The sequence below is a fragment of the Oncorhynchus nerka genome, linkage group LG12, assembly GCF_034236695.1.
Source record: "Oncorhynchus nerka isolate Pitt River linkage group LG12, Oner_Uvic_2.0, whole genome shotgun sequence".
Lineage (NCBI taxonomy): Eukaryota > Metazoa > Chordata > Actinopteri > Salmoniformes > Salmonidae > Oncorhynchus > Oncorhynchus nerka.
Genome location: NC_088407.1, coordinates 87,179,279 through 87,199,140, shown reverse-complemented (window position 1 = coordinate 87,199,140; position 19,862 = coordinate 87,179,279). Strand labels below are relative to the sequence as shown.

Genomic DNA, 19,862 nt, shown 5'->3' with positions numbered 1-19,862 from the left:
GTCTGTTACTGACGGGCTGGGTGGTTCTGTCTGTTACTGACCGGGCTGGGTGGTTCTGTCTGTTACTGACCGGGCTGGGTGGTTCTGTCTGTTACTGACCGGGCTGGGTGGTTCTGTCTGTTACTGACCGGGCTGGGTGGTTCTGTCTGTTACTGACCGGGCTGGGTGGTTCTGTCTGTTACTGACCGGGCTGGGTGGTTCTGTCTGTTACTGACCGGGCTGGGTGGTTCTGTCTGTTGGTTCTGTCTGTTACTGGCTGGGTGGTTCTGTCTGTTACTGACCGGGCTGGGTGGTTCTGTCTGTTACTGACCGGCTGGGTGGTTCTGTCTGTTACTGACCGGGCTGGGTGGTTCTGTCTTTACGGACCGGGCTGGGTGGTTCTGTCTGTTACTGACCGGGCTGGGTGGTTCTGTGTTACTGACCGGGCTGGGTGGTTCTGTGTTACTGTTACTGACCGGGGCTGGGTGGTTCTGTCTTACTGACGGGCTGGGTGGTTCTGTCTGTTACTGACTGACGGGCTGGGTGGTTCTGTCTGTTACTGACCGGGCTGGGTGGTTCTGTCTGTTACTGACCGGGCTGGGTGGTTCTGTCTGTTACTGACCGGGCTGGGTGGTTCTGTCTGTTACTGGTGGTTCTGTCTGTTACTGACGGGCTGGGTGGTTCTGTCTGTTACTGACCGGGCTGGGTGGTTCTGTCTGTTACTGACCGGGCTGGGTGGTTCTGTCTGTTACTGACCGGGCTGGGTGGTTCTGTCTGTTACTGACCGGGCTGGGTGGTTCTGTCTGTTACTGACGGGCTGGGTACTGTCTGTTACTGACGGGCTGGGTGGTTCTGTCTGTTACTGACCGGGCTGGGTGGTTCTGTCTGTTACTGACCGGGCTGGGTGGTTCTGTCTGTTACTGACCGGGCTGGGTGGTTCTGTCTGTTACTGACCGGGCTGGGTGGTTCTGTCTGTTACTGACCGGGCTGGGTGGTTCTGTCTGTTACTGACCGGGCTGGGTGGTTCTGGGTGGTTTCTGTCTGTTACTGACCGGGGCTGGGTGGTTACTGACCGGCTGTGGTTCTGTTGTTACTGACCGGGCTGGGTGGTTCTGTCTGTTACTGACCGGGCTGGGTGGTTCTGTCTGTTACTGACCGGGCTGGGTGGTTCTGTCTGTTACTGACCGGGCTGGGTGGTTCTGTGTTACTGACCGGGCTGGGTGGTTCTGTCTGTTACTGACCGGGCTGGGTGGTTCTGTCTGTTACTGACCGGGCTGGGTGGTTCTGTCTGTTACTGACCGGGCTGGGTGGTTCTGTCTGTTACTGACCGGGCTGGGTGGTTCTGTCTGTTACTGACCGGGCTGGGTGGTTCTGTCTGTTACTGACCGGGCTGGGTGGTTCTGTCTGTTACTGACCGGGCTGGGTGGTTCTGTCTGTTACTGACCGGGCTGGGTGGTTCTGTCTGTTACTGACCGGGCTGGGTGGTTCTGTCTGTTACTGACCGGGCTGGGTGGTTCTGTCTGGGCTTACTGACTGACCGGGCTGGGTGGTTCTGTTACTGTTACTGTTACTGACCGGGCTGGGGTGGTTCTGGTTCTGTTACTGACCGGGCTGGGTGGTTCTGGGGGCTGGTTCTGTCTGTTACGGACCGGGCTGGGTGGTTCTGTGTTACTGACCGGGCTGGGTGGTTCTGTCTGTTACTGACCGGGCTGGGTGGTTCTGTCTGTTCTGTGGTTCTGTTTACTGACCGGGCTGGGTGGTTCTGTCTGTCGTTACTGACCGGGCTGGGTACTGTCTGTTACTGACCGGGGCTGGGTGGTTCTGTCTGTTACTGACCGGGCTGGGTGGTTCTGTCTGTTACTGACCGGGCTGGGTGGTTCTGTCTGTTACTGACCGGGCTGGGTGGTTCTGTCTGTTACTGACCGGGCTGGGTGGTTCTGTCTGTTACTGACCGGCTGGGTGGTTCTGTCTGTTACTGACCGGGCTGGGTGGTTCTGTCTGTTACTGACCGGGCTGGGTGGTTCTGTCTGTTACTGACCGGGCTGGGTGGTTCTGTCTGTTACTGACCGGGCTGGGTGGTTCTGTCTGTTACTGACCGGGCTGGGTGGTTCTGTCTGTTACTGACCGGCTGGGTGGTTCTGTCTGTTACTGACCGGGCTGGGTGGTTCTGTCTGTTACTGACCGGGCTGGGTGGTTCTGTCTGTTACGGACCGGGCTGGGTGGTTCTGTCTGTTACGGACCGGGCTGGGTGGTTCTGTCTGTTACTGACGGGGCTGGGTGGTTCTGTCTGTTACTGACGGGGCTGGGTGGTTCTGTCTGTTACTGACCGGGCTGGGTGGTTCTTCTGTTACTGACCGGGCTGGGTGGTTCTGTCTGTTACTGACCGGGCTGGGTGGTTCTGTCTGTTACTGACCGGGCTGGGTGGTTCTGTCTGTTACTGACCGGGCTGGGTGGTTCTGTCTGTTACTGACCGGGCTGGGTGGTTCTGTCTGTTACTGACCGGGCTGGGTGGTTCTGTCTGTTACTGACCGGGCTGGGTGGTTCTGTCTGTTACGGACCGGGCTTTCTGACGGACCGGGCTGGGTGGTTCTGTGTTACTGACCGGGCTGGGTGGTTCTGTCTGTTACGGACCGGGCTGGGTGGTTCTGTCTGTTACTGACGGGCTGGGTGGTTCTGTCTGTTACTGACCGGGCTGGGTGGTTCTGTCTGTTACTGACCGGGCTGGGTGGTTCTGTCTGTTACTGACCGGGCTGGGTGGTTCTGTTTACTGACCGGGCTGGGTGGTTCTGTCTGTTACTGACCGGGCTGGGTGGTTCTGTCTGTTACTGACCGGCTGGGTGGTTCTGTCTGTTACTGACCGGGCTGGGTGGTTCTGTCTGTTACTGGGTGGTTCTGTGTTACTGACGGGCTGGGTGGTTCTGTTGGTTCTGTCTGTTACTGACCGGGCTGGGTGGTTCTGTCTGTTACTGACCGGGCTGGGTGGTTCTGTCTGTTACTGACCGGGCTGGGTGGTTCTGTCTGTTACTGACCGGGCTGGGTGGTTCTGTCTGTTCTGACCGGGCTGGGTGGTTCTGTCTGTTACTGACCGGGCTGGGTGGTTCTGTGTTACTGGGCTGGGTGGTTCTGTCTGTTACTGACCGGGCTGGGTGGTTCTGTCTGTTACTGACCGGGCTGGGTGGTTCTGGGCTGGGTGGTTCTGTCTGTTACTGACCGGGCTGGGTGGTTCTGTCTGGGGGCTGGGTGGTTCTGTCTGTTACTGACCGGCTGGGTGGTTCTGTCTGTTACTGACCGGGCTGGGTGGTTCTGTCTGTTACTGACCGGGCTGGGTGGTTCTGTGTTACTGACCGGGCTGGGTGGTTCTGTCTGTTACTGACCGGGCTGGGTGGTTCTGTCTTACTGTTACTGACCGGGCTGGGTGGTTCTGTCTGTTACTGACCGGGCTGGGTGGTTCTGTGTTACTGACCGGGCTGGGTGGTTCTGTCTGTTACTGACCGGGCTGGGTGGTTCTGTGTTACTGACCGGCTGGGTGGTTCTGTCTGTTACTGACCGGGCTGGGTGGTTCTGTCTGTTACTGACCGGGCTGGGTGGTTCTGTCTGTTACTGACCGGCTGGGTGGTTCTGTCTGTTACTGACCGGGCTGGGTGGTTCTGTCTGTTACTGACCGGGCTGGGTGGTTCTGTCTGTTACTGACCGGGCTGGGTGGTTCTGTCTGTTACTGACCGGGCTGGGTGGTTCTGTCTGTTACTGACCGGGCTGGGTGGTTCTGTCTGTTACTGACCGGGCTGGGTGGTTCTGTGTTACTGACCGGGCTGGGTGGTTCTGTCTGTTACTGACCGGCTGGGTGGTTCTGTCTGTTACTGACCGGCTGGGTGGTTCTGTCTGTTACTGACCGGCTGGGTGGTTCTGTCTGTTACTGACCGGGCTGGGTGGTTCTGTCTGTTACTGACCGGGCTGGGTGGTTCTGTCTGTTACTGACCGGGGGTGGGTGGTTCTGTCTGTTACTGACCGGGGGTGGTTCTGTCTGTTACTGACCGGCTGGTGGTTCTGTCTGTTACTGACCGGGCTGGGTGGTTCTGTCTGTTACTGACCGGGCTGGGTGGTTCTGTCTGTTACTGACCGGGCTGGGTGGTTCTGTCTGTTACTGACCGGGCTGGGTGGTTCTGTCTGTTACTGACCGGCTGGGTGGTTCTGTGTTACTGACCGGGCTGGGTGGTTCTGTGTGTTACTGACCGGCTGGGTGGTTCTGTGTTACTGACCGGGCTGGGTGGTTCTGTCTGTTACTGACCGGGCTGGGTGGTTCTGTCTGTTACTGACCGGGCTGGGTGGTTCTGTCTGTTACTGACCGGGCTGGGTGGTTCTGTCTGTTACTGACCGGGCTGGGTGGTTCTGTCTGTTACTGACCGGGCTGGGTGGTTCTGTCTGTTACTGACCGGGCTGGGTGGTTCTGTCTGTTACTGACCGGGCTGGGTGGTTCTGTCTGACCGGCTGGGTGGTTCTGTGTTACCGGGCTGGGTGGTTCTGTCTGTTACTGACCGGGCTGGGTGGTTCTGTCTGTTACTGACCGGGCTGGGTGGTTCTGTGTTACTGACCGGGCTGGGTGGTTCTGTGTTACTGACCGGGCTGGGTGGTTCTGTCTGTTACTGACCGGCTGGGTGGTTCTGTCTGTTACGGACCGGCTGGGTGGTTCTGTCTGTTACTGACCGGGCTGGGTGGTTCTGTCTGTTACTGACCGGGCTGGGTGGTTCTGTCTGTTACTGACCGGGCTGGGTGGTTCTGTCTGTTACTGACCGGGCTGGGTGGTTCTGTCTGTTACTGACCGGGCTGGGTGGTTCTGTCTGTTACTGACCGGGCTGGGTGGTTCTGTCTGTTACTGACCGGGCTGGGTGGTTCTGTGTTACTGACCGGGCTGGGTGGTTCTGTGTTACTGACCGGGCTGGGTGGTTCTGTCTGTTACTGACCGGGCTGGGTGGTTCTGTCTGTTACTGACCGGGCTGGGTGGTTCTGTCTGTTACTGACCGGGCTGGGTGGTTCTGTCTGTTACTGACGGGGCTGGGTGGTTCTGTCTGTTACTGACCGGGCTGGGTGGTTCTGTCTGTTACTGACCGGGCTGGGTGGTTCTGTCTGTTACTGACCGGGCTGGGTGGTTCTGTCTGTTACTGACCGGGCTGGGTGGTTCTGTCTGTTACTGACCGGGCTGGGTGGTTCTGTCTGTTACTGACCGGGCTGGGTGGTTCTGTCTGGGCTGGGTGGTTCTGTCTGTTACTGACCGGGCTGGGTGGTTCTGTCTGTTACTGACCGGGCTGGGTGGTTCTGTCTGTTACTGACCGGGCTGGGTGGTTCTGTCGGTTACTGACCGGGCTGGGTGGTTCTGTCGGTTACTGACCGGGCTGGGTGGTTCTGTGTTACGGACCGGGCTGGGTGGTTCTGTGTTACGGACCGGGCTGGGTGGTTCTGTGCTACTGACCGGGCTGGGTGGTTCTGTCTGTTACGGACCGGGCTGGGTGGTTCTGTCTGTTACGGACGGGCTGGGTGGTTCTGTCTGTTACTGACGGGCTGGGTGGTTCTGTCTGTTACTGACGGGCTGGGTGGTTCTGTCTGTTACTGACCGGCTGGGTGGTTCTGTCTGTTACTGACCGGCTGGGTGGTTCTGTCTGTTACTGACGGGGCTGGGTGGTTCTGTCTGTTACTGACCGGGCTGGGTGGTTCTGTCTGTTACTGACGGGGCTGGGTGGTTCTGTGTTACTGACGGGGCTGGGTGGTTCTGTCTGTTACTGACCGGGCTGGGTGGTTCTGTCTGTTACTGACGGGCTGGGTGGTTCTGTCTGTTACTGACCGGGCTGGGTGGTTCTGTCTGTTACTGACGGGGCTGGGTGGTTCTGTCTGTTACTGACCGGGCTGGGTGGTTCTGTCTGTTACTGACCGGGCTGGGTGGTTCTGTCTGTTACTGACCGGGCTGGGTGGTTCTGTCTGTTACTGACCGGGCTGGGTGGTTCTGTCTGTTACTGACCGGGCTGGGTGGTTCTGTCTGTTACTGACCGGGCTGGGTGGTTCTGTCTGTTACTGACCGGGCTGGGTGGTTCTGTCTGTTACTGACCGGGCTGGGTGGTTCTGTCTGTTACTGACCGGGCTGGGTGGTTCTGTCTGGGCTGGGTGGTTCTGTCTGTTACTGACCGGGCTGGGTGGTTCTGTCTGTTACTGACCGGGCTGGGTGGTTCTGTCTGGGCTGGGTGGTTCTGTCTGTTACTGACCGGGCTGGGTGGTTCTGTCTGGGCTGGGTGGTTCTGTCTGTTACTGACCGGGCTGGGTGGTTCTGTGTTACTGACCGGGCTGGGTGGTTCTGTCTGTTACTGACCGGGCTGGGTGGTTCTGTCTGTTACTGACCGGGCTGGGTGGTTCTGTCTGTTACTGACCGGGCTGGGTGGTTCTGTGTTACTGACGGGGCTGGGTGGTTCTGTCTGTTACTGACCGGGCTGGGTGGTTCTGTCTGTTACTGACCGGGCTGGGTGGTTCTGTCTGTTACTGACCGGGCTGGGTGGTTCTGTGTTACTGACCGGGCTGGGTGGTTCTGTGTTACTGACCGGGCTGGGTGGTTCTGTCTGTTACTGACCGGGCTGGGTGGTTCTGTCTGTTACTGACCGGGCTGGGTGGTTCTGTCTGTTACTGACCGGGCTGGGTGGTTCTGTCTGTTACTGACCGGGCTGGGTGGTTCTGTCTGTTACTGACCGGGCTGGGTGGTTCTGTGTTACTGACCGGGCTGGGTGGTTCTGTGTTACTGACCGGGCTGGGTGGTTCTGTCTGTTACTGACCGGGCTGGGTGGTTCTGTCTGTTACTGACCGGGCTGGGTGGTTCTGTGTTACGGACCGGGCTGGGTGGTTCTGTCTGTTACTGACCGGGCTGGGTGGTTCTGTCGGTTACTGACCGGGCTGGGTGGTTCTGTCGGTTACTGACCGGGCTGGGTGGTTCTGTCGGTTACTGACCGGGCTGGGTGGTTCTGTGGTACGGACCTGGCTAGGTGGTTCTGTGTTACGGACCGGGCTGGGTGGTTCTGTGTTACTGACCGGGCTGGGTGGTTCTGTCTGTTACGGACCGGGCTGGGTGGTTCTGTCTGTTACGGACCGGGCTGGGTGGTTCTGTCTGTTACGGACCGGGCTGGGTGGTTCTGTGTTACTGACCGGGCTGGGTGGTTCTGTGTTACTGACCGGGCTGGGTGGTTCTGTCTGTTACTGACCGGGCTGGGTGGTTCTGTCTGTTACTGACCGGGTTGGGTGGTTCTGTCTGTTACTGACCGGGCTGGGCGGTTCTGTCTGTTACTGACCGGGCTGGGCGGTTCTGTCTGTTACTGACCGGGCTGGGCGGTTCTGTCTGTTACTGACCGGGCTGGGCGGTTCTGTCTGTTACTGACCGGGCTGGGCGGTTCTGTGTTACGGACCGGGCTGGGCGGTTCTGTGTTACGGACCGGGCTGGGCGGTTCTGTGTTACGGACCGGGCTGGGCGGTTCTGTGTTACGGACCGGGCTGGGCGGTTCTGTGTTACGGACCGGGCTGGGTGGTTCTGTCTGTTACTAACCGGGCTGGGTGGTTCTGTCTGTTACTAACCGGGCTGGGTGGTTCTGTGTTACGGACCGGGCTGGGTGGTTCTGTGTTACTAACCGGGCTGGGTGGTTCTGTGTTACGGACCGGGCTGGGTGGTTCTGTGTTACTAACCGGGCTGGGTGGTTCTGTGTTACTAACCGGGCTGGGTGGTTCTGTGTTACGGACCGGCTGGGTGGTTCTGTGTTACTAACCGGCTGGGTGGTTCTGTGTTACGGACCGGGCTGGGTGGTTCTGTGTTACTAACCGGCTGGGTGGTTCTGTGTTACGGACCGGGCTGGGTGGTTCTGTGTTACTAACCGGGCTGGGTGGTTCTGTGTTACGGACCGGGCTGGGTGGTTCTGTGTTACTAACCGGGCTGGGTGGTTCTGTGTTACTAACCGGGCTGGGTGGTTCTGTGTTACTAACCGGGCTGGGTGGTTCTGTGTTACGGACCGGGCTGGGTGGTTCTGTGTTACTGACCGGGCTGGGTGGTTCTGTGTTACTAACCGGGCTGGGTGGTTCTGTGTTACTAACCGGGCTGGGTGGTTCTGTGTTACGGACCGGGCTGGGTGGTTCTGTGTTACTAACCGGGCTGGGTGGTTCTGTGTTACTAACCGGGCTGGGTGGTTCTGTGTTACTAACCGGGCTGGGTGGTTCTGTGTTACGGACCGGGCTGGGTGGTTCTGTGTTACTAACCGGGCTGGGTGGTTCTGTGTTACTAACCGGGCTGGGTGGTTCTGTCTGTTACTGACCGGGCTGGGTGGTTCTGTCTGGGCTGGGTGGTTCTGTCTGTTACTGACCGGGCTGGGTGGTTCTGTCTGGGCTGGGTGGTTCTGTCTGTTACTGACCGGGCTGGGTGGTTCTGTCTGGGCTGGGTGGTTCTGTCTGTTACTGACCGGGCTGGGTGGTTCTGTGTTACTGACCGGGCTGGGTGGTTCTGTCTGTTACTGACCGGGCTGGGTGGTTCTGTGTTACTGACGGGGCTGGGTGGTTCTGTCTGTTACTGACCGGGCTGGGTGGTTCTGTCTGTTACTGACCGGGCTGGGTGGTTCTGTCTGTTACTGACCGGGCTGGGTGGTTCTGTGTTACTGACCGGGCTGGGTGGTTCTGTGTTACTGACCGGGCTGGGTGGTTCTGTCTGTTACTGACCGGGCTGGGTGGTTCTGTCTGTTACTGACCGGGTTGGGTGGTTCTGTCTGTTACTGACCGGGCTGGGTGGTTCTGTCTGTTACTGACCGGGCTGGGTGGTTCTGTCTGTTACTGACCGGGCTGGGTGGTTCTGTCTGTTACTGACCGGGCTGGGTGGTTCTGTCTGTTACTGACCGGGCTGGGTGGTTCTGTGTTACTGACCGGGCTGGGTGGTTCTGTGTTACTGACCGGGCTGGGTGGTTCTGTCTGTTACTGACCGGGCTGGGTGGTTCTGTCGGTTACTGACCGGGCTGGGTGGTTCTGTCGGTTACTGACCGGGCTGGGTGGTTCTGTCGGTTACTGACCGGGCTGGGTGGTTCTGTCTGTTACTGACGGGGCTGGGTGGTTCTGTCTGTTACTGACCGGGCTGGGTGGTTCTGTCTGTTACTGACGGGGCTGGGTGGTTCTGTCTGTTACTGACGGGCTGGGTGGTTCTGTCTGTTACTGACCGGCTGGGGGTTCTGTCTGTTACTGACGGGCTGGGTGGTTCTGTCTGTTACTGACCGGGCTGGGTGGTTCTGTCTGTTACTGACCGGCTGGGTGGTTCTGTCTGTTACTGACGGGCTGGGTGGTTCTGTCTGTTACTGACGGGCTGGGTGGTTCTGTCTGTTACTGACGGGCTGGGTGGTTCTGTCTGTTACTGACGGGCTGGGTGGTTCTGTCTGTTACTGACCGGCTGGGTGGTTCTGTGTTACTGACCGGCTGGGTGGTTCTGTCTGTTACTGACGGGCTGGGTGGTTCTGTCTGTTACTGACGGGCTGGGTGGTTCTGTCTGTTACTGACCGGCTGGGTGGTTCTGTCTGTTACTGACCGGGCTGGGTGGTTCTGTCTGTTACTGACCGGGCTGGGTGGTTCTGTCTGTTACTGACCGGGCTGGGTGGTTCTGTCTGTTACTGACCGGGCTGGGTGGTTCTGTCTGTTACTGACCGGGCTGGGTGGTTCTGTCTGGGCTGGGTGGTTCTGTCTGTTACTGACCGGGCTGGGTGGTTCTGTCTGGGCTGGGTGGTTCTGTCTGTTACTGACCGGGCTGGGTGGTTCTGTCTGTTACTGACCGGGCTGGGTGGTTCTGTCTGGGCTGGGTGGTTCTGTCTGTTACTGACCGGGCTGGGTGGTTCTGTCTGGGCTGGGTGGTTCTGTCTGTTACTGACCGGGCTGGGTGGTTCTGTGTTACTGACCGGGCTGGGTGGTTCTGTCTGTTACTGACCGGGCTGGGTGGTTCTGTGTTACTGACCGGGCTGGGTGGTTCTGTCTGTTACTGACCGGGCTGGGTGGTTCTGTCTGTTACTGACCGGGCTGGGTGGTTCTGTCTGTTACTGACCGGGTTGGGTGGTTCTGTCTGTTACTGACCGGGCTGGGTGGTTCTGTCTGTTACTGACCGGGCTGGGTGGTTCTGTCTGTTACTCACCGGGCTGGGTGGTTCTGTCTGTTACTGACCGGGCTGGGTGGTTCTGTGTTACTGACCGGGCTGGGTGGTTCTGTGTTACTGACCGGGCTGGGTGGTTCTGTCTGTTACTGACCGGGCTGGGTGGTTCTGTCTGTTACTGACCGGGCTGGGTGGTTCTGTCTGTTACTGACCGGGCTGGGTGGTTCTGTCGGTTACTGACCGGGCTGGGTGGTTCTGTCTGTTACGGACCGGGCTGGGTGGTTCTGTCTGTTACGGACCGGGCTGGGTGGTTCTGTGTTACGGACCGGGCTGGGTGGTTCTGTGTTACTCACCGGGCTGGGTGGTTCTGTCTGTTACGGACCGGGCTGGGTGGTTCTGTCTGTTACGGACCGGGCTGGGTGGTTCTGTGTTACGGACCGGGCTGGGTGGTTCTGTCGGTTACTGACCGGGCTGGGTGGTTCTGTCGGTTACTGACCGGGCTGGGTGGTTCTGTGTTACGGACCGGGCTGGGTGGTTCTGTGTTACGGACCGGGCTGGGTGGTTCTGTGTTACTGACCGGGCTGGGTGGTTCTGTCTGTTACGGACCGGGCTGGGTGGTTCTGTCTGTTACGGACCGGGCTGGGTGGTTCTGTCTGTTACGGACCGGGCTGGGTGGTTCTGTCTGTTACGGACCGGGCTGGGTGGTTCTGTCTGTTACTGACCGGGCTGGGTGGTTCTGTCTGTTACTGACGGGGCTGGGTGGTTCTGTCTGTTACTGACGGGGCTGGGTGGTTCTGTCTGTTACTGACGGGGCTGGGTGGTTCTGTCTGTTACTGACGGGGCTGGGTGGTTCTGTGTTACTGACGGGGCTGGGTGGTTCTGTCTGTTACTGACGGGGCTGGGTGGTTCTGTCTGTTACTGACGGGGCTGGGTGGTTCTGTCTGTTACTGACGGGGCTGGGTGGTTCTGTCTGTTACTGACGGGCTGGGTGGTTCTGTCTGTTACTGACCGGCTGGGTGGTTCTGTCTGTTACTGACCGGCTGGGTGGTTCTGTCTGTTACTGACCGGGCTGGGTGGTTCTGTCTGTTACTGACCGGGCTGGGTGGTTCTGTCTGTTACTGACCGGGCTGGGTGGTTCTGTCTGTTACTGACCGGGCTGGGTGGTTCTGTCTGGGCTGGGTGGTTCTGTCTGTTACTGACCGGGCTGGGTGGTTCTGTCTGGGCTGGGTGGTTCTGTCTGTTACTGACCGGGCTGGGTGGTTCTGTCTGTTACTGACCGGGCTGGGTGGTTCTGTCTGTTACTGACCGGGCTGGGTGGTTCTGTCTGTTACTGACCGGGCTGGGTGGTTCTGTCTGTTACTGACCGGGCTGGGTGGTTCTGTCTGTTACTGACCGGCTGGGTGGTTCTGTCTGTTACTGACCGGGCTGGGTGGTTCTGTCTGGGCTGGGTGGTTCTGTCTGTTACTGACCGGGCTGGGTGGTTCTGTCTGGGCTGGGTGGTTCTGTCTGTTACTGACCGGGCTGGGTGGTTCTGTGTTACTGACCGGGCTGGGTGGTTCTGTCTGTTACTGACCGGGCTGGGTGGTTCTGTGTTACTGACGGGGCTGGGTGGTTCTGTCTGTTACTGACCGGGCTGGGTGGTTCTGTCTGTTACTGACCGGGCTGGGTGGTTCTGTCTGTTACTGACCGGGCTGGGTGGTTCTGTGTTACTGACCGGGCTGGGTGGTTCTGTGTTACTGACCGGGCTGGGTGGTTCTGTCTGTTACTGACCGGGCTGGGTGGTTCTGTCTGTTACTGACCGGGTTGGGTGGTTCTGTCTGTTACTGACCGGGCTGGGTGGTTCTGTCTGTTACGGACCGGGCTGGGTGGTTCTGTGTTACGGACCGGGCTGGGTGGTTCTGTGTTACTCACCGGGCTGGGTGGTTCTGTCTGTTACGGACCGGGCTGGGTGGTTCTGTGTTACGGACCGGGCTGGGTGGTTCTGTCTGTTACTGACCGGGCTGGGTGGTTCTGTCGGTTACTGACCGGGCTGGGTGGTTCTGTCGGTTACTGACCGGGCTGGGCGGTTCTGTCGGTTACTGACCGGGCTGGGCGGTTCTGTGTTACGGACCGGGCTGGGCGGTTCTGTGTTACGGACCGGGCTGGGCGGTTCTGTGTTACGGACCGGGCTGGGCGGTTCTGTGTTACGGACCGGGCTGGGCGGTTCTGTCTGTTACTAACCGGGCTGGGTGGTTCTGTCTGTTACTAACCGGGCTGGGTGGTTCTGTCTGTTACTAACCGGGCTGGGTGGTTCTGTGTTACGGACCGGGCTGGGTGGTTCTGTGTTACGGACCGGGCTGGGTGGTTCTGTGTTACGGACCGGGCTGGGTGGTTCTGTGTTACTAACCGGGCTGGGTGGTTCTGTGTTACTAACCGGGCTGGGTGGTTCTGTGTTACGGACCGGGCTGGGTGGTTCTGTGTTACTAACCGGGCTGGGTGGTTCTGTGTTACCAACCGGGCTGGGTGGTTCTGTGTTACCGACCAGGCTGGGTGGTTCTGTGTTACTAACCGGGCTGGGTGGTTCTGTGTTACGGACCGGGCTGGGTGGTTCTGTGTTACGGACCGGGCTGGGTGGTTCTGTGTTACGGACCGGGCTGGGTGGTTCTGTGTTACGGACCGGGCTGGGTGGTTCTGTGTTACGGACCGGGCTGGGTGGTTCTGTGTTACGGACCGGGCTGGGTGGTTCTGTGTTACGGACCGGGCTGGGTGGTTCTGTGTTACGGACCGGGCTGGGTGGTTCTGTGTTACTAACCGGGCTGGGTGGTTCTGTGTTACGGACCGGGCTGGGTGGTTCTGTGTTACTAACCGGGCTGGGTGGTTCTGTGTTACTAACCGGGCTGGGTGGTTCTGTGTTACTAACCGGGCTGGGTGGTTCTGTGTTACTAACCGGGCTGGGTGGTTCTGTGTTACGGACCGGGCTGGGTGGTTCTGTGTTACTAACCGGGCTGGGTGGTTCTGTGTTACGGACCGGGCTGGGTGGTTCTGTGTTACTAACCGGGCTGGGTGGTTCTGTGTTACTAACCGGGCTGGGTGGTTCTGTGTTACTAACCGGGCTGGGTGGTTCTGTGTTACGGACCGGGCTGGGTGGTTCTGTGTTACTAACCGGGCTGGGTGGTTCTGTGTTACTAACCGGGCTGGGTGGTTCTGTGTTACTAACCGGGCTGGGTGGTTCTGTGTTACGGACCGGGCTGGGTGGTTCTGTGTTACTAACCGGGCTGGGTGGTTCTGTGTTACTAACCGGGCTGGGTGGTTCTGTGTTACGGACCGGGCTGGGTGGTTCTGTGTTACTAACCGGGCTGGGTGGTTCTGTGTTACGGACCGGGCTGGGTGGTTCTGTGTTACTGACCGGGCTGGGTGGTTCTGTGTTACTAACCGGGCTGGGTGGTTCTGTGTTACTAACCGGGCTGGGTGGTTCTGTGTTACGGACCGGGCTGGGTGGTTCTGTGTTACTAACCGGGCTGGGTGGTTCTGTGTTACTATCCGGGCTGGGTGGTTCTGTGTTACGGACCGGGCTGGGTGGTTCTGTGTTACTAACCGGGCTGGGTGGTTCTGTGTTACTAACCGGGCTGGGTGGTTCTGTGTTACGGACCGGGCTGGGTGGTTCTGTGTTACTAACCGGGCTGGGTGGTTCTGTCTGTTACGGACCGGGCTGGGTGGTTCTGTGTTACTAACCGGGCTGGGTGGTTCTGTGTTACTAACCGGGCTGGGTGGTTCTGTGTTACTAACCGGGCTGGGTGGTTCTGTGTTACTAACCGGGCTGGGTGGTTCTGTCTGTTACGGACCGGGCTGGGTGGTTCTGTGTTACTAACCGGGCTGGGTGGTTCTGTGTTACGGACCGGGCTGGGTGGTTCTGTGTTACTAACCGGGCTGGGTGGTTCTGTGTTACGGACCGGGCTGGGTGGTTCTGTGTTACTAACCGGGCTGGGTGGTTCTGTGTTACTAACCGGGCTGGGTGGTTCTGTGTTACTAACCGGGCTGGGTGGTTCTGTGTTACTAACCGGGCTGGGTGGTTCTGTGTTACTAACCGGGCTGGTGTGGATGCCGATCTCTGTCTGAGAACTGGAGAGAGAAAGGCCCTCGAAATATGGCCTGCAATAACAAAAATGATGTCTTTAATAACACAAGTGAAAACATCATGAATGTATAAATGCTGTAAAAGTAACAATTGGAGCTGATTAAAAAAAGCACCATACACAGGCATATACACCACATGACCAAAAGTATGTGGACACCTGCTCGTCGAACATCTCTTTCCAAAATCATGGGCATTAATATGGAGTTGGGCCCCCCCCTTCGCTGCTATAACAACCTCCACTCTTCTGGGAAGGCTTTCCACTAGATGTTGGAACATTGCTGCTATAACAGCCTCCACTCTTCTGGGAAGGCTCTTTCCACTAGATGTTGGAACATTGCTGCTATAACAGCCTCCACTCTTCTGGGAAGGCTTTTTCCACTAGATGTAGGAACATTGCTGCTATAACAGCCTCCACTCTTCTGGGAAGGCTTTCCACTAGATGTTGGAACATTGCTGCTATAACAGCCTCCACTCTTCTGGGAAGGCTTTCCACTAGATGTTGGAACATTGCTGCTATAACAGCCTCCACTCTTCTGGGAAGGCTCTTTCCACTAGATGTTGGAACATTGCTGCTATAACAGCCTCCACTCTTCTGGGAAGGCTTTCCACTAGATGTAGGAACATTGCTGCTATAACAGCCTCCACTCTTCTGGGAAGGCTTTCCACTAGATGTTGGAACACTGCTGCTATAACAGCCTCCACTCTTCTGGGAAGGCTTTCCACTAGATGCTGGAACATTGCTGCTATAACAGCCTCTCTTCTGGGAAGGCTTTCCACTAGATGTTGGAACATTGCTGCTATAACAGCCTCCACTCTTCTGGGAAGGCTTTTTCCACTAGATGTAGGAACATTGCTGCTATAACAGCCTCCACTCTTCTGGGAAGGCTTTCCACTAGATGTAGGAACATTGCTGCTATAACAGCCTCCACTCTTCTGGGAAGGCTTTCCACTAGATGTTGGAACACTGCTGCTATAACAGCCTCCACTCTTCTGGGAAGGCTTTCCACTAGATGCTGGAACATTGCTGCTATAACAGCCTCTCTTCTGGGAAGGCTTTCCACTAGATGTTGGAACATTGCTGCTATAACAGCCTCTCTTCTGGGAAGGCTTTCCACTAGATGTTGGAACATTGCTGCTATAACAGCCTCTCTTCTGGGAAGGCTTTCCACTAGATGTTGGAACATTTCTGCGGGGACTTGCTTCCCATACATATACACGGCATTAGTGAGATGGGCACTGATGTTGGGCATTAAGGCCTGGCTCACAGTCAGCGTTCTAATTCATCACGAAGGTGTTTGATGGGGTTGAGGTTAGGGCTCTGTGCAGGCCAGTCAAGTTCTTCCACACCGATCTCGACAAACCATTTCTGTACAGACCTCGCTTTGTGCACGGGGGCATTGCCATGCCGAAACAGGAAAAGGCTTTCCCCAAACTGTTGCCACAAAGTTGGAAGCACAGAATCGTCTGGAATGTCATTGTATGCTGTAGCGTTAAGGTTTCCCTTCACTGGAACTAAGGGACCATGAAAAACATCCCCAGACCATTATTCCTCCTCCACCAAACTTTACAGTTGGCACTATGCATTAGGGACAGGTAGCGTTCTCCTGGTATCCACCAAACCCAGATTAATACGTCGGACTGACAGATGGTGAAGTGTGATTCATCAACCCAGAGAACGTGTTTCCACTGCTCCAGAGTCCAATGGTGGCGAGCTTTACACCACTCCAGCCCGATGCTTGGCATTGCACATGGTGATCTTAGGCTTGTGTGCGGCTGCTCTGCCATGGAAATCCATTACATGAAGCTCCTGATGAACAGTTATTGTGCTGACGTTGCTTCCAGAGGCAGTTTGGTACTTGGTAGTGAGTATTGCAACCGAGGACAGATTTTTACGCGCTTTAGGATTTCGGCGGTCCCGTTCTGTGAGCTTGTGTGGCCTACCACTTCCCGGCTGAGCCGTTGTTGCTCCTGGACATTTCCACTTCACAATAACAGCACTTATAGTTGATCGGGGCAGTTCTAGCAGGGCAGAAATTTGACAAACTGACTTGTTGGAAAGGTGGCATCCTATGACGGTGCCACGTTGAAAGTCACTGAGCTCTTCAGTAAGGGCTATTCTACTGCCAATATTTGTCTATAGAGATCGCATGGCGGTGTGTTCGATTTTATACACCTCTCAGCAACGGATGTGGCTGAAATAGCCGAATCCACTAATTTTAAGGGGTGTCCACATACTTTTGTATATAGTGTAAGTACAAACTGAAAACGAGTCCGACTCACTTGAGCTTGGGTTTTGGGGTGCTGAGGACACTGTCGTCATCGTCTAGTTCTGGTCCACTGTCACTGGGGTTCTCAAACTCCAGACTCTCGAGGTCCAGATCCTCCTCTACCTCTGGAGGGGGTTCTGCCGGGTCCTGCTCCGAGTCCAAAACCTGGAACATTCAGAGAGACACACGCAGAGAGAGAGAGAGAGAGAGAGACAGGTGGGAGGGAGGGAGAGAGAGAGAGAGAGACAGGTGGGGAGGTAGAGAGAGAGAGAGAGAGACAGGTGGGGAGGTAGAGAGGTAGAGAGAGAGACAGGTGGGGAGGTAGAGAGAGAGAGAGAGACAGGTGGGAGGGAGAGACAGGTAGAGAGAGAGCGAGAGAGAGAGACAGAGAGAGAGAGAGGTGGGAGAGAGAGAGAGAGACAGGTGGGGAGGGAGAGAGAGAGAGACAGGTGGGGAGGTAGAGAGAGAGAGACAGGTGGGGAGGTAGAGAGAGAGAGAGACAGGTGGGGAGGTAGAGAGAGAGAGAGACAGGTGGGGAGGTAGAGAGAGAGAGAGACAGGTGGGGAGGTAGAGAGAGAGAGAGAGACAGGTGGGGAGGTAGAGAGAGAGAGAGAGACAGGTGGGGAGGTAGAGAGAGAGAGAGAGACAGGTGGGGAGGTAGAGAGAGAGAGAGAGACAGGTGGGGAGGTAGAGAGAGAGAGAGACAGGTGGGGAGGTAGAGAGAGAGAGAGACAGGTGGGGAGGTAGAGAGAGAGAGAGAGACAGGTGGGGAGGTAGAGAGAGAGAGACAGGTGGGAGGGAGAGAGAGAGACAGGTGGGAGGGAGAGAGAGAGAGAGGGAGAGAGAGAGAGAGACATGTGGGGAGAGAGAGAGGGAGGGAGAGGGAGGGAGAGAGAGAGAGACACAGGTGGGAGGGAGAGAGAGAGAGACAGGTGGGAGGGAGAGAGAGAGAGAGACAGGTGGGAGGGAGGGAGAGAGAGACAGGTGGGGAGGAATAGAGAGAGAGAGAGAGAGAGAGAGAGACAGGTGGGGAGGTAGAGAGAGAGACAGAGAGAGAGAGAGAGACAGAGAGAGAGACAGGTGGGGAGGGAGGGAGAGAGAGGTGGGGAGGGAGGGAGAGAGAGAGAGAGACAGGTGGGGAGGGAAGGAGAGAGAGAGAGAGACAGGTGGGGAGGGAGGGAGAGAGAGAGAGACAGGTGGGGAGGGAGAGAGAGAGAGAGAGAGACAGGTGGGGAGGTAGAGAGAGAGAGGGAGAGAGAGAGAGAGAGAGAGACAGGTGGGAGGGAGAGAGAGACAGGTGGGAGGGAGAGAGAGAGAGAGAGAGAGAGAGACAGGTGGGGAGGGAAGGAGAGAGAGAGAGACAGGTGGGGAGGGAAGGAGAGAGAGAGAGACAGGTGGGGAGGGAAGGAGAGAGAGAGAGAAAGAGAGAGAGACAGGTGGGGAGGGAGGGAGAGAGAGAGAGAGACAGGTGGGGAGGTAGAGAGTCAGAGAGAGAGTGAGAGGGTGAGAGAGGGCATACAAGAGAACAGATTTTTAACAGTTGCATGAAACTGAGAAAAGGAAATTTAAAAAAGGACCTGAGAAGTGTCGAGTAACATGAACAAATTTAACGTTTAGTTACCTCGTCTGAGACTCTAAACCTCTTCAGCAGAGCCACAACTCTCTGTTTAAAGTTCTGCTGCTAAAACGCAACAGGACACAGAAACAACTACAAGTCAGCCCCATCACAACAACAACAACCTGTCAGTTACCAGGGGTGTATTCACTAGGAACCACAGTACTGAACCTCATGAACCACACTACTGATCCACACGGAAGCAAACGGAATGAAACTATGGACCGCCGTTTGGGTCTTTGCGTGTCCCCAAAAAATTATACACGTCAAATAACACGATTTGACGTGTCAAAAAAAAGCTTGTTTGACCAATCAGGACCTGAATATGACTCACGCACGTCACATAATAATTTAACGCGGTCATTATTTTTTTCACGCAGTTATTACACATAGATTATAATATCAATCGTATGTCACAACGATTCATCGGATACGTGAAGTTGCCTCTCGTTGCTGGTCATAACAGTGCTGGTCATAAAACAAGCTAGCTAAGCTGATGGATACAAACTATGTTCTTCCCCAAACACATAGCAAAACGACACCATCTGTTTCAGCTAGCTAACTATTTGGCTAGCTGTCATCTAAAATCGGATACGTGAGGCTGCCTCTCGGTGCGAACTTTACGTGCTGGTCATAACACATAGCAAAACGACATCTGTTTCAGTAGCTAGGTGTCATCTAAAATAACCCTAATTTATAAGAAAGTTCTTAGTTGATTAATGGTGGTGGGACCCATCTGTGTGAATCTAGCCACAATAAGGATTAGCCACAATAGTGGACTTTGCGGTTAGCCTTCAAAATAAAAGTACGTCGTTGACAGTGATGCAAATTCATACAAACAGTAGAATGATGCCATAATTGAATAGATTTAATAAATTGTGCTAAACGAAGTTTAAATGTCGTTATATAAAATCAACAAAAGACAATAATTAGTTAATTTGACAAATCTGAAATCACACTTGTATTATATATATCACACTAGTATAATACATCCAGTATTATACTTTAGAATTGCATTGTGGGGCATCCTTATTTCACTGTACAGCCTTAACCTATGGGTTGTGGATCAATGACATGGGGTATCAGTCTACTCAGTGACACCCAGAGAACATTAGCATCGTAGCTCTTATTACGGGACTCTGAAACAACTGTGAATGGAGCCACATTTATTGTCAACCTGTGTGTATTGAACACTATTCTTGAGGAAAAAAACAATACTGTGTGGATGTTTTGGAGTCTGATAACTCTTGAGGACGACGTTGGGGGAAAAACATATTGGGTATTGAGTAGACTGATACCCCATTTCATTGATCCCCAATCCTTAGGTAAAGCTGTACAGTGTAATATGAATGTCAATACACACAATAGGCTGACTGGGGGGGTGATTTCACACAGTCACAGTCCCGCGATAAGAGCTACAAAGCTAATATTTGCGTAAACTCTTCACCGGCTGTGTTCTGTGGGTGTCACCGAGTAGACTGATTTCATTGCTTCACATTCCAACCTTGTTTAACATTATCTAGTCTAAATAGGGCACGATTCCACCAATTGTAACCTTCTGCATCACTTTCAAAGAGGGACTTTTATTTTGAAGGCAACACGCAAATTCCTCTATTGTGCCTAATCCTTATTGTGGCTAGCTTTACAACACATAACCCGGTCCGGTCGAGACTCACTAGCCAGATGAAGCTAGCTGATTGCTTATAACGTTAGCTTTGAGTAACAGGGTTAATTAAGGATCGGACTCTTATTTTCAAATTTCGC

The 19,862-nt window shown here is 55.7% G+C and overlaps 1 protein-coding gene across 5 annotated transcripts in view; it reads right to left on the bottom strand.

Annotated features, from left to right (window-relative positions):
* LOC115115846 (phosphofurin acidic cluster sorting protein 2-like) overlaps nucleotides 1-19,862 on the bottom strand; it is a 172,276-nt gene that overhangs the window by 29,779 nt on the left and 122,635 nt on the right. For 4 of the 5 annotated variants that reach the window (XM_065025913.1, XM_065025914.1, XM_065025917.1 and 1 more), the window contains 3 exons: nucleotides 18,105-18,164; nucleotides 16,497-16,648; nucleotides 14,167-14,230 (listed from right to left, as the gene is read on the bottom strand). In XM_065025913.1, the coding sequence (XP_064881985.1) occupies nucleotides 14,167-14,230; nucleotides 16,497-16,648; nucleotides 18,105-18,164 (276 nt within the window). The remainder of the gene's footprint in view (nucleotides 1-14,166; nucleotides 14,231-16,496; nucleotides 16,649-18,104; nucleotides 18,165-19,862) is intronic. The other variant, XM_065025915.1, reaches the window with a different exon arrangement.